Below are 15,349 nucleotides of genomic sequence, written 5' to 3' on the forward strand. Positions count from 1 at the left end.
TGTAATTACAACATCAATAATTTTATATGGATCAGCCTCAATCGCACAGCCTCATCTCAGATTAAAGGGGCTTTCTTCAGTAAAGATCGTTGCAAAATACCTATTCAATTCATTCGCAACATCAGCTGGGTTTTCTAAAGGCTTTCCCACACCCAATGCACAAGGGTCCGATCTGATTAGCTTCCTTCCTTGTTATTTTCACATACATGAAACATTCCTTGTCCGCATTCTTACCCCTCTTAGCCAATGCTTTCTCATACTGAGCCTTGGCCTCCCTGAAATTGATGTGCCCAATGTTCCAAATGGAGGAAATGTTTGTTGTAAGTTTCGTATTTAAAACCTTTAATGTGGTGTTCCGGCAACATCATTCTATAACAAGTGCTTCCTCTTGGAAAATTTTATAAATTGATTTTAATTTTAGAATTCTAATGGCTGAATCCATTAAAGGGTTGTGATTGTGGTCATGTATATTCTGCGTGAGTTCCGTGCTTATTGGCTCTTAGCTATCTTAAAATAATGTCAAGTTTATTCTTTAATCTGGAGCTATTGTATTGCATTTTGTCAATCTACGCGATTTTATCGAAGATCGTGCTTCCTTTAGCAGCTTTTTGTGCGATAACATCCCGGTTTTTTCATTAGTTTACGTATGTTGGACCTGCAACTCTTGCAACTTATTTACTCATGCTTGGTTGAGATACCAACCGTGAATTAATTATCTCATCCAAACACGAGTAGACAACAGCTATCCAACATACGTAAACTAAGGGAAAACTGGGATATTATCGTACAAAAAGCTAATAAGAGAGACACTGTCACGATCTTAAATCCCCCACCCGGCGTGGGGAGGACGTTGACGATACAACTGTGCTACCCTCGCAGATGTCAACTATTACATACAGTGGACATAGTGTTATTGTTATGCAGTCCGTGTGGTTTCCCACAAATCCGCGTTAAGTACCCTGTTAACTTTGCAAAGCCAGTCAGTGGCGGTTGTGGGAGTGGTGTGTTGTTTGACTGGTCTCTTCGTTACTGTGAGGCGCGAGCACTAGGAAGGAGCCTCCCAGCATCGGTCCACTGGCACGTGGAGCCGGATCAGTGAGTAAAATAGATCTGGCGGGCTGTCCACACTCTGGCAGGAGCGAGAGTGGGGAGAGCCAAGGAAAGAGCAGAGAACAGACAGGAAAGTGAACGACAGGCAAGATAGCGGGGGATGACAGAGCGTAGGCATCATTCTAGGCGAAAAGGAGCAGGAAGAGTGTTATGTGCAGTTGTAAGAGTCCTTGAGAAGGACTGTGGGTAGGACGAAGGGAACAGGTAAAGTTCATATTAAAGAGTCCAGAATCGTCACAAGGGAGTTTCACGGAGCGGCGTCGGCAGGGCTTGCCTCAATTTTAAATTTCATGACTGGAAGTTTCCGGTGCTGGGTATCAGTTGCTGTGTGGAGGGGGTTATCCAAGAGTATTGTTTGGGAATTGCAGGTGATGCCAGCGACGACGAAAGACTTCGTTGGCATAAGTGGTTAGTGCGCGGAAAGCATGGTTAGATTCCAGTAACTTTGTTTCTAGCCGACGTGATGTAGTGTGGAGGTCTAGCAGCAGATGGATTCTTAGGTCTAACTATACATTGCATGAGTGCATCACGTGGTCCCAGTCTTAAGGTTCTGCGCAGGTACAGAGGCATCCTCGACTAGGCCGAACTCTAGAAGGCGTCTCTTGAAGGACCCGTGGCCAGTTAATAAGAAGGAAGCATAAACGTTTGGGAAGAACCAAGTGGAACGTTGTTTGTTGATGTAGGTTACCTCGGGGAGGAAAGGTTTAGTAGTTGCACCAGTTGTGGAGTTATTCCAGCGGGTTTCCCATAGGTTTATCAATTCTAGCCACACACGTTTATCTTCCTGTTTGATGTCGGTATCGGTACGGGTTTCAATAACGAGGAATTCAGCTTCCTTATTCTTCTTGATGGCATGAGAGAGTCCGATAAAAGCGATGTGGAGGTCCAAGGGGAGGCAGCCTGTTAGTACCTGTAGGGCGGCAATTGATGCATGAGCACGCACACGATGAGCATGCACTAAAGTGATTAGGTGGTACCATACTGCAGCTCCATATATGAAAATTGGTGTAAATACTGCTGAATATAGAAGGCGTAGAGTAGGTCCTTTAAAACCCCAGTCCTTTCGGGGAAAGCGTTCTAACATAGTGATGTTATTTTTTATCTTTTCTTTGATAGATTGGATATGGGGGGATGAAAGTTCTCCTGTCGTCCAAAATTATTCCTAGGTACTTCACCGATCGGTAGTTTTTCAGTGAGCGGCAATTAAAGCGTATGGTAGGAGGTCTATAGAAGTCTAGTTTGCCTTTTAATAGGAGGGTTGTGTTCTTCTAAGTTGAGGCGGAGATTATATTTTTCGTGGTCCATACGGACAGAGCAGAGAAAATAACTGTAGCCTGGGTTCCTATGGTGGCGCAGGTGGGGCCCTCAATAATGATAACCATGTCGATGGCATAAGAAAGCTGAGTAGCGTGTGGGTAGTCCCTCAGGAGCCCGTCCTCGAGTAACATATCCCAGACAGCGTATCATATTCCCCAGGGTAACCGAGTGTCAAAATCCCCAGGAACTATTACAGATTAACTTGCACCTGTTGTAGGTTTCAATACTTTTTATCGCCCTCTAACTGTCCCATGCTATCTTTTTATACTTTATTTGACCAGCCAGCTCTGCAGCCATCCATTTTAGCGTCCCCCTTCTGCAATATTTTTTTAAACGTAAGTATTCGTTCATGGCTTCTATGAATTTTGCTTTAAAAGTATTTCATAATTCAAATATATTTCCCATCCCTCGGCAATCTGCCCAATTTACAGATACCGCATAGCTCCTTAAGCTATCAAAGTCCCCCACTTCTGAAGTTAAAACTCGTGCCTTTACCTTTAACTACTGCAACGTATTTCTTCACCTTTCAACTGACGATTGCATGATGGTTTCCTAACAATGGTTCCTGTAATTTAAGTCCTGTAATGTCATCTGAATCTTTAGTAATGTTGAGGTCAAGAATATTCTCGCCCCTAGTACTTTCTCTAAAATGCCTGTACAAATAATAATCATCTAGTTTATTTTTTAAAGTTTTACCCCACGGTGAGTTCCCTCCCACTTATTCCAATCAATCTTGGGCAGATTAAAGTCATCCATAATAAGACATTCACTCTTGCTTCCCATTCCATCTGCATGTAAAGACTGTCGTCATATTCTTCACAATCTGCTGGACTTTAAATTGCTCCTACTCTTTGTTTCTGTGTTTCCAACTAAGTCACACCACACATATTCTATGCTGGTAGATGTATCTTAAGACTCAGCAAAAGCTCGTTTTCGCGCTGAGGCGGCTTTTGATAAAAAGCATGACCCCCTTCTGTCTTCCCCATTTTTCCTAAATACATTAAACATACCGTAGTGGAACTGGTCATCAACAATATCCGGATGGCACCACGTTTCTGTTAGTCCTATTATGTCATGATTAGTTGTCCTAACCAGAAGTTAAAATTTAGACATTTTATTGAAAACACTCCTGACATTACTATAGAGACAGCTGAGACTATGGAATCTTCTATAGTTTACTACCCTGAGTCACAAACGTTGAAGTAATTTAGGCCGATATCTTAAGCTTTATATTCCCCCTCATTTGAAAAATTGCTACCCTCAGAGCAACGTATCAACATTAGTTGTTGTGGCAACAAACAAGAATTCATGAGGAGAGTTCAAGCATTACTTTGACCAATATCATCAGAAAAACTCGGATATAAATTTCCCTTCCACCAACTTAACAGTTTCTCTGAACCCATAGGGTATCCTCATTGATTCCAGAAAAAATCTTTGCAACACATTTGCTAAAATGAATACCATCTCTACAAAATAGATTCCTTCTACCTACGAAAGTACCAAGCTGATAAAAATCCCTCCACTGCCCAGAGCCTTGCATATTCCCTGAAGTCTCGAGTTAATCCATAAGGCTTTTATCATATAGTCCTTCCTATCCTGTCTGGCCAGAATTGCAAACATATACAACTGACCAAACTCATGGAAATTTTTCAGCATGGTCCTATATTTATCCAAGAAATCGTCAGGTCGCACATTTAATATCGTCAGTCCCCACACGAATAATAATTCTCTCTTGACCTCCCTTAAAATCTGACAAACTGTTGGTAACATCATCAATTGTTGCATCTGATAAACACACTCTCGTTCTGGATCTTTACTACAAAAAATGTTACCAGTTTCCCTGGCAATAGTCTGCCAATAAAACTAGATCACTTTCGTCCAGAGCAGTCTGCACTTTACTATTCTTTTCTGGGAACCGAATCGGCGTGCATCATTGGGCAGGTCAGGAGGCACCGCATGTTAAAAAAGGTATATGAAAGTGGCTAAGAATCCTCGCGGGTAACTCGGTGGTTAATTCATCCGTCCTTCCCACACCGGGTGTGAACTTCCCGTTTTGAATTCCGTCAATGGCGTTCAGAACCTTTATGGCTGTTTTGTCTCCTGGGTTAGCCAATCTTAGGCGAGAATACCAAGCTTTTTTCTGCTCAAACCTTGGGTTTTTTATCCTGCAAAACAGAGTGCAGTGCATACAATTTATGGACATAGTACACACGGGTGGATATAAATTTGTTTTGCGGTAACTGTAATATGACGATTTTGTAATAAGGCAAAAAAAGTAATATGTTTCGACTTTTCCTGCTCACTGGAAGAATTTCAAACAGCCATTAAAAAGGTCAATGTTTCTGAATGTCTTGGCAGTGACCTCATGGAAAATATTTTCATTATCAGTGTTGTAAAAACATTTCCTAACACTGTTCTGCTAATGTTTAACGAATATCTCTTTGAGGGAATTTTCTCCGTACCTTGGAAAATAGCTTTGCTGCATATAATCCACAAACCCGTTCACAGAACCAGTAGGGTACAGACCGATTGCATTACTTTACAACATGGGAAAATTGCTTCAAGGACTAATAGCTCTCAGATCAGTCTGTTCTACGACAAACAGTATTATCGCACAGAAAATACGGATGTTCTCCAGGACGCCAGTGTGAAGACACCTTAGTGGACTTATTATCGACTCCTTAACTTCAAATACGAGCTGGCTATTTTTATCGACTTCGAAGGCGCGTTCATGAACGAGTAGTTCACCAATTTCAGGGTCTAGACCAGTGGTTTTCAACTTTTTTTTAATAACGGCACCCCTTAAGTAATTTATATTATTTTGCGGCATCCCCTACTTAAATATCTGCCCGTTAGATCCCATTCTGTGTGTGTACACACACACACATATGTATATATAAACAAATACACACAGATATATATATATAATATTAAAAAATATATATGCTATATGATAGTTATCATAATAATATTTATAAACAAATTATATACTGTGTACTTATATAATAATTTTATTCTTTATATACAGGTACTAAATAAACATCAATATGGATAACTACAAAATTAAAAACTTGCCGTACAATGGAAGGTATTTAAACGCTTGTTTTATAACTTTTCAATGAGATATTTGTGCCTGGTGTGATTCGCAGATCTTTTTGATATTAGGTGGAATACTGGAGAGACATACTCTAATTTCTTCCTCAGTCGTTTGTAGTCTTTCCCTCTTGTGAGTTTTTCTAGTCGTAAGCACAAAAAATTCCCAACTCACATAAGTAAGATGTAGAAAATTGCAACAGAAATTACCACAGTTTTTTTTTTGCAATATGAGGATATTCATTCGTAATTCCTAACCAGAATTCCACGATAGATACTTCTTTATGTTTTAATTTCAAAGTGCCATCATTACGTATTTCAATTAACTCCTCCTGATCTATGACACTGAACTTAGAATGGCTTGAAATTGTTGCAATAAATGGGTTGTTCAATCATTCATTGTCTTCGGGACGTAAGTTTGGAAAATAGTACTGAATGTTTTTTTCCAGTGCTACAAGATGCTCAGAAATCAATGGTATTATTTTTTATTCTTAGTTGTAGCAACGTGTGGAAACATATCTACGTTCCTTCCCTTCACCATGGTGATCCACAATCGTAACTTATCTCTCAGAGCTTGGATTCTCTCAGTTGAAAATAAGATATTTTCAACTTTGCCATGTATACTGGAATTAACTTTGTTTAAAGTTTGAAAGATATCAACTAAATAAGACAATTTGCCATACCAATTTCCTGTGCAAGTAACATACCAAATTCTTCTTGTTTTCAATGGCAAAGAAAGAATGAATCTCATCCTTCAGTTCAAATACTCTTGACATTACTTTGCCTCTAGAAAGCCATTTTGCTTCTGTATGAAGAAGATTAATATGTTTTGCCCAAACTTCTTCACAAAGTTTGGCAAAAAGACGTGATTTAAGGGGCCTACTTTTTATATAGTTAACCATTTTCACAACTGTGTCTAGCACATTTTTCATGTCACTACTGAGTGTTTCCCCAACCAGCGCTTCACGATGAAGAAAGCAATGTGTTGTGATGACATCACTGTTAACTTTCTTCACTAAAGATACAAACACTTTCACTGAGCTGACCATTGATGGAGCACCATCTGTACAAATCCCCACACAAGATTTCCAGCACAAACCATGAATTTCCAAGTAGGTACTGAGTAGCTGGCCTCTTGAACTTTATTAGAAACTTTGGCTTTGGTAAAACGTAGACTCTGTTTATTTAAAAGTCCCTCAAAGTACACTCTAGGCTTGTTAGCCAGATGGCTATGGTTTGGGGTTAAATGTTTCTTTAATTTACCATGTACCATTGCTTCTTTAGACAATATGTCACCACAAATAACACATATTAGGCTAGTACTATCTTTATGCCCACACCAAGTAAATCCATATTCCATATAGCTGTCCAAATACTGACGATTTTTCTTCCTCACCTTCACAGCAGACTTGCTCGAAGAGGGAACATTTATAATTATTCCTTCTTTACTGGAACCTCCACCTTTGTCTTCTTTTTCGTCTTTACCATAATCATCTTTATGTTTGTCTGCTTTTTTGCCTTCACAACAATCATCTTCATGTCTTCTTTTCTTAATAACCAACTTGTCCATCTTACTATCAAGGGTATTACACTAACTGAAATTTGTGTTTGCACGGGTCATTACAGTACAGTATATCAGTTGATCAGTTTTTCTTCTTTTGCACCGTGATACTTCGCTGTCTGCTTACCCTACCGCTCTATATTAACTTCTGCTTGCCGAAAAGTTGGGATTCTTTCGTTAAGTTGGAAACACTACGCTAGCTCACATGCTCTAGTTTTACTAAAGCACATTTTGGAGGTCACGACCATAAAACAATAAAAACAATTTGCACTTTTCGGTTTATTGGGCGATCAAGCAAGAAACAGCGGCGATTCAAGATAGAAAAACAGTCATAAACCATGTTCAGAGATGCATTTTTCCCATTCTGTCCTACGCCTCCGAAATCTGGTCTGGTGCTCCTCAAGTTACCGTAAAAAAAAATTCCTTGCGCTAGAGAATGGGTTCTTAGATGGCTGAACAATAAACTTCGTTTTCCCCGTACAATATCCAGGCAACAGCTTTATAAAAACTTAAAAACAAAGCCTCTGCAACAGATGATCAACGAGTCTGGAGTCATGCTTCTTGCAAAGTTAATTACTTCTTCATCCAGTTCACCAAACCTAGTCACCATAATAGCTCCCACCAACAGAGAAAACTCAAGAAACCAACAATTCAAATCCAAACTCTCCAGACTAAAACAAATGGACAGGATGTTCCCCAATGCATCCCTTCACCTCATAAATTATCACAACATTGATTGTAAGAGGTTGCTCAACTCTGAAGCCTACAGGAGTCTCATTTCCAAACAAATTATGAGAAATACAAACAACTGTCTGCCTGCAACCCAGTAACTACATCCGAGAGCCAAATGCGATGTTCTGCAATATATATTTTTGATCATTATAATTCATATTCGTTGTTAATATATATAAATTCATATTCTTTATTAACGTATATATAGAATATCCTATGTATTTTTTATATACTGTATATATATATTTGTCTCCTTTGTACTGAATTTATGCCCCTAGCCTAGTGCTGTGATGGGCTTGCTGTAGTTGCAATAAAGGAAAAATTTATTTATTTATTTATGTCATGGTCGAGATAATATTTCACATAAGTTAACTGTCCCACCCCTTTTTATGAAGTATTGTTCAGGCTGTTTCTTTCAAATAGCCTAATCTACTCATACTGATTAGCGCTGCCAACTGATAAGTTGATACAAAGGTACTCTGCCTTGAACTTTGTGGATGTGAAGAACTGTACAAACAAAATACATTCGAGTGAATAATAAACTACTAAACAGTATCCAAACAGTTTCGTTTTCAAAGTTCACTGGACCGTTCCGAATAAACAAGTGACTGAGACCGGTATTGCGTAAATAAGACGTATGAGACACAGAGGTTCCATGTTCCGAACTGATTGATTCCAAGCCGATTTAGAGAGGAATGTTATTATTGGATATCAAATTGCTGCCTTGTACACTCGTCCAATTGTTGACAGCTAATGCGATTCAAAGTCAACCACCGGTGATGATTACATGAAATGGAAGCATGATGGTACCGCTCTCCAGTAATGCACATAGATACCTCGGGGCCTTGATTCACATGTCCAGAGGATACCCTGCAAATTAACCAACAGAAATTTAAGACGTCAAAACGGATTGAGATCAGGATTAATACCATGTAAGATTCAAAATCGTACAGAATAAAAATAATAATAAGTTGGTTTTTATTAATTAAGAAATAGGAGTTCTTGTTGCTAGTGAATAAGAAAGTAATATCGTCTGAGTTCAATAATAGCAATTTTTCAGCATGGAATATAAATTTAATGGGTAGTAAGAAATAAAAGCAGGGTTCGAGCCATCAACTTAGCGGGGAATAAACAGTAGAAAACTACTGTAAAGCGGCATGGGTCCAAACAACAACAGACAAATTAAGGTTTATGCGAGGTCGAACTTAGTCCGGATAGTCGGTCGTAAACAGGAAGTGGGTTCTTGATCTGCACATAAGTTTCCAAATATAGGTGCTGGAAGGGAATACATTATTCCTTCCCTGGAAGGGAAATACATGTATATAAAATTTGAAGTAATTGATGCCTTGTTTATAATTGCTTGATAGGCTACAATTAAATATGTTTAGGATGGGAATTAGAAGTGAGTGATACCTGTTAATAAGCATTGTGATAAGTAAATGAATAAGTATTGAATTATGTAAGAAATAATAGAAAGAGGATTGATATTTTGTTATTAATGGTTTCAATTGATGCACGATTTAGATATATATATATATACATAAGAAGATGAGACTAGATCGTGTTGTCAATGTTTTGAGTATGAATCCCTTTAATTTTGATATATAAATTGTAAATATGTATTATAATCTATGATACATATTTATCATATATATGTATTATGTATTTGGAGTGGTTTTTGTTATTCTGATCATCCAGTCCAAAAAAAAGAAAAATCCCCACCCCCACAACCATACACAGAGCGGTATAGCCTCGATTGTAAAGCGACAGAGCATGATCCGAACATCATCGGCAACACCGGTTTCATCTTGCATGCTCCAGTGGGTGTGGGATCAGAGGAATATTCTGTCCTCTGATCCCACACCCACATGGGCGGGTGTCGGAGTAGGGGATGCCTGGAGAGCGCCTTCTACTGGAGTACATTGTTCCAACGATAGAGGAGGTGTGGTTATGTTGTGGGTAGATTTCCCACACACCTCCCAGACGACAGAAGTCCAGACCCTCTAGGGGGCTTTTAATATCTCGCTTAGCCCCAAATACCACGCCAAATCAAGTGGCTCAGGTTCTACGTGATCAACTAAACCTCCGACTAAAGGTGCGGCAACTTCACACCAGGAACAACTTCCCCCCACTGAGCATCAATCACGGTTGAATGTGCACAAGACCTGTTCAATTTAATTGGAACTTAATATATTTGGCCTATCGGCACAATTATCAGACCCTTCTATAATAGGAGAACCAGTTACCTTCCCCAACCTCCCACTCTGCACCAAAACCAGGTCTGCAACGCCGCCACCCACAGCTGACTCGATTCTTTTCCGGATAACTTCCAACGACCTCAGCAGTCTCCCGTTCTTCCCACTGCTCTTCCAAGCCCCACATTCAAAGCTCAACCTTATCATGATAAGAGTTTCCCAAGTCTCCTGGTCCTCATCAAATTCCGGTTCATTCACGTTAGGAACACGTTCCTAAGTCCGTTAGCGAATTCCGTTCGTTTGCAAACACGCCAACTCAGGACACCTTCAGTCAGGACTGAAGTTCATCGAACACCTGTCATTAGGGTGTACTTCCAAAACATCAGGTCCATTAGGAACAAACCAGATTCAACAGAACAGATCTTCCTCTCTCAGGCCGCTGACGTGGTCTGCCTCGCCGAAACATGGCATAAACCGAATGAAGACACACTCTTCTGCTCAGCTGTTGCCGGTTACCACATTCTTTATGCCTCCAGGGACACTCTAGAGCCCGTGGAGTTGCCATAGTGTATAACATTTCCCTTTTCTCCTATGTGCGTTCGACCTCAACCACAACTGAAACTTTTGAAGCGATTATAGTCTCGCTACGTTTCCACTCCAACCACATGAATATATCCGTGAATAATCCCCCGGGGCCTACATTTGAAGGTACTGAAGATTTGGGGAACTGGCTCTTAAACCATCTCCGTCCATCTGCACAATACCTTGTTTCCGGCGATTTTAACCCGCCTCAAAACTGCCATCCCCTCTTTATCAGTCTCTGTGAGTTCTTCAAATCTATTGACATGACACGGTCAATGAGAACTCTACCAGAGTATGGAACCTACAGGATCTCGCTTTCTCTTCAACACCATGCCCAGCTGATGATGATCCGATCGCATTATTCTTGTCCGATCAACAGCCTATAGTTTTGACATGGTCGTTGGAGGTTCCAAACTTCTACATCTTTGACAATAAAATAATCAAATAGTTACAACACCTAAATACCTTAATCATCAACTCTGTGTAGAAGCAGCATCCTGCATTCCTTGGGATGTCCTCATCGACTGCCACTTCAGCCTCGCGGTGACACTCATGTCCATGTGGATTAAATCAGGCACCGACTATGCTGCCACCAAACGAGTAATAGTGACTCCCCTTTTCAGATCGTGGTGCACTCCTTACCTTAACAACAGCTTCAAAAAGATACAAGTTCTACATAAAAAATGGAAGCTTACGAATAGCAGTCAAGACAAATCGCCTTTTCCCGTGCCAGGGCTCACTTTAATCGAAAAAAAGCTGCTGCAATCCAAGAAAACTTGATCGCACTCTGAGGGAAGGAAAACCATTCTATGCTGCCAACATGGTAGACTCAATCAAATGCTTGATCCTCTAGAATGGCTCAAATACATCTCCAGATTTTCAAATACAACCACAGTCCCATCTACAGCTGTCCAGTCTGACTATGAAAACCCTTCAGATGTTCTAGGGACTATCCAGATAACGAAACAGGGCTCATATGTGCCATCAATGACCTTCCCATAACAACCACTACTGGGGAGGATGGAATTCCTTAATTTATGTTCAAATGCTTGAGGACATTCATCATAGATCCTCTTCTCTCGATCTACAACAGATGCCTCACTCAGCATCATTTTCCAGCTCAATGGAATAAGTACAGAGTGCACCCCATCCCTAAAACCAATTTACCACACACGTCAGCTAGTTTAGATCCATCTCCTTTGCCTCCCGTCTGCTGAAAACTCTCGAAAAAGCTTTACTACCGACAATTGCTCACCAAATCCTCCAGACGAAACCACCTGAAATCCACTATGCCATCCAAGGAAAATCATCAATCAATAACTTGGCAGCTGCCACAGAACGCATCCTCTCAGCATTCGAAAAAAGAGCTGAGCTGGCAACCATATATCTTGACATAAGCGCAGTCATTGATGCCGTGTCGATCCCGGCCTTGCTCCTTCTACTTAAGAATAAATTTCATATTCAAGGTGATATGCTGTGCTTTTTGGAATCTCTGCTCTGTCACAAGGGTACCCCTTCCAACTCAAGGACCTTGAATCGTATCTGGCAAGCTTCAATTTAAAAATCAGCCCACGGAAGTCCGCTCAGGTTATATTCTCCCTTAAATCCGTGCCAACACTACTCAACGTGTCATTCGGAGAGGTACAAATACCAAACGTACCCTTGCACAGAGACCTCGGTGTTCTGTTTGATCAAAAGATGTCCTTTGTCAACCGGATCGACAAAATCAACACCAAATTTTCTCTTACTGTGGATATGAAAGCAGCAACTGCTATACGTCCGACATCCCCTCACTGTTAAAAAGTTAATCACCTCCACGATCTACACCGCCATTCTCAATGCTGCAGAAATAAGGGCCTCAGCCGCACCTACAAACCTTAAGCGAGTGTACACCCCTGAATACTGGTTATTGAAATGGGACAACAAGCTTCGTCTGCCTCCTACTACCACAATCACCACGATGGTACAAGCACTCGAAATCCCGAGGGTGGAGTACCTGATCGTGGAAAAGAGGCTGGTCTTCACAGCCAAACTCATCACAGGCCAGATATCATCTCCGAATATTTGGAACGCTTGCTATTGGAGGATCCCACAGCCTAGCCTAAGATCGTCACCTGCACTTGTGGCTTACCACAACAGGCTCGCACTCACTAACAGGTTGCTCGCCATCTTGAACTGTGTGAACGCCAATTTTGACAGGCTAATAAGTACTGGTGTGCAAAATTTTGGGAAGCTATAGGTTTTCTCCGTTAGCGTCTCGTAGGAATGACATGGAATTTGGGAAAAGCATACCAAAGGAACCTCGTGAGGTACAGAAATGATGAAGGAAAAAACACCGACAGAACAACGGAAACAAAAAGTAGAGAAGGACTTTATTCAAAAATGGCAGCATAGCACTGGCTGCCATGATACAGATGCATCACTGCCAAAGATGGAACAAAGGGAAGAGGCGGTGCTCAGTAGGAGATATGGCCACCCCTAATATCGATGCAGGCTTTGCACCGCCTGTCCATACTTAGAACAATGTTGTTGATAAATTCTTGTGGTAACATCGTCCATTCCTCTGTCAGCGCCATCTTCAGCTTGTGGACATTTTCTGGTAGGTGTGGACGTGCTGCTGGAAAGCATATCAACAGCTGCAGTGCAATGGGGTGTGGCGGTATCATCCATAAACACGAACTCGGGGCCAATTGCACCTCGGAACAGACGCATATGCGGAAAGATTACCTCAGTACAGTTGCGTCCACCGGTTACAGTACCGCCTTCCAGTATCGGGAATTGTGTACGTCCATCGAAGATAACGCATCCGCAGACGAGAACACCTCGGCCGTTATATCGATCACTTTCAGTGATGTTTGCGGGGTGATACCGTGTGCAACCTCCCGCCAGATTAGCTGAAGTCCAGAATCGCTGCTGAGACTGAATCTACTCTCATCAGTAAAGAGTACCTTCAGTAAACATTTTGTGGTTGTAACTTTTAGAAATAGTGTTGGTCCTTACGTTTTGCACACCAATTTAACAAGAAGGACAGATATAACTTTATCAAAGCACTCGAATTGTGATGCTCCTATCCTCATGTTCAAATTTGTCATCACTGGAGCCCTGCTGAATCATTGCCAAATTGTATTCTGTATTTGTATTTCTTTTACATTTTTACGCTGTATTTTTGGCATTTTTGTATTTGTACGCTGTTTTTTTGTAACCTGTCTAGTATTTTTATTCCGCATATTGTTCTGTTTTTCTCAATCTACTACTAGCGAACCCCTGGCGCTCGTCGCCGTGATGGGACATTGTGCTGTTACTCTGTACTTCACAATAAAGATTTGTTTTTTTCTCATGATGTGACCAGGATCCTTTCGTAGTTGCGCAAGGAACAGTGAACGCCAACTCTTTCCTTCACATTTTGGATAATTTCAACGATGTTATGATACATTGGTGCAAACTCAATGTTTCAACTGGATGATGCCTTCAGGAACGGGCTGCAGCTGGGATAGCCAGTGCGTGGTCTGTGCTTGTTAACAGGAGAGATTGCTTCTACAGGGATGGGATACACTTAAATAGAAAGAGTGCAAGAATATTTGCTGATGCTATCGAGTAAGTGTTAGGTAGTTGGAAAATTGCAAACTTGGTGGGAATCAAGGGATCCTCTTGGTAAGAGGATCCCTTCATTCCACTCACCAATCTTGTTGCCCTTCTCTGTACACGCTCAAGCAAATCTACATCCTTCCTAAAATGGGGCCTCCAGACCTGTACACAGTACTCAAGTCGTGTCCTGACCATTGCCTTATACAGAGGGACAATCGCCTCCTTTTCCCTGCTAGCAAAATTCCTATATATCACTGACAAAATCCCATGACCTGCCCTGGCAACCTGTCTGCATTGCTCAGAAAACGTCATATCTGACTGCACAATTACTCCCTGGTCTTTTTCATTTTCTACCACCTTAAGTGGTAGAAAATGAAAAAGACCAGGGAGCAGTGTGACATTGGAGGCAAATTGCTGCTATGGATAAAGGGGTGGTTGAGGGGGAGAAGACAGAGAGTGGTAATCAATGGACACTGCTCATCGTGGACTGATGTTATTAGTGGAGTTCCTCAGGGCTCAGTGTTGGGTCCATTATTGTTTTTATTTATAAATGATATTGATGATGGTATATCGGGCTTAATGTCCAAGTTTGCAGACGATACAAAGGTTGGCAGGGTTGTCAAGGACACTACTGACACTATGCTGCTGCAACGGGATCTGGAAAGGTTGAGCAGATGGGCTGAGAGGTGGCAAATGAAGTTTAACATTGACAAATGTAAAGTACTACACATGGGAAACAGCAACCCCAGAGCAACGTATCAACTCTGTGGTACTACACTGACAGTGGTAGAGAATGAAAGGGACTTGGAGGTGGTTGTGCAGGCAGATATGAAGTTCTCTGAGCAGTGCAGACGGGCTGCAAGAGTAGCTCATGGAGTATTGTCAATGATATACAGGAATTTTTCCAGCAGGGATAAGGAGGTGATTATTCCATTGTATAAGGCGATGGTCAGGCCACACCTAGAGTACTGTATACAGGTCTGGAGGCCTCATTTCAATAAGGATGTAAAGCTGCTGGAACGAGTACAGAGAAGGGCAACAAGATTAGTGAATGGAACAAAGGGGTGCTCTTACGAAGAAAGGCTTAAGTTTTGCAAATTACAGTGTCTGGAGACTAGGCACCAGCGAGGTGATCTGATAGAGGTGTATAAAGCCTTGAATGGTTTAAGCATGC

At 41.2% G+C, this 15,349-nt stretch overlaps 1 protein-coding gene across 1 annotated transcript in view; it reads right to left on the reverse strand.

The window, feature by feature from the left end:
• LOC150088745 (beta-1,3-galactosyltransferase 5-like) overlaps positions 1–6,422 on the reverse strand; it is a 33,344-nt gene extending 26,922 nt beyond the window's left edge. The window contains exon 1 of the mRNA XM_090370301.1: positions 6,228–6,422. Within this exon, the coding sequence (XP_090226427.1) occupies positions 6,228–6,422 (195 nt within the window). The remainder of the gene's footprint in view (positions 1–6,227) is intronic.
• Positions 6,423–15,349: the final 8,927 nt, after the last annotated feature.

Source organism: Mastigoproctus giganteus, chromosome 3, assembly GCF_048544385.1.
Source record: "Mastigoproctus giganteus isolate SK-2022 chromosome 3, ASM4854438v1, whole genome shotgun sequence".
NCBI lineage: Eukaryota > Metazoa > Arthropoda > Arachnida > Uropygi > Thelyphonidae > Mastigoproctus > Mastigoproctus giganteus.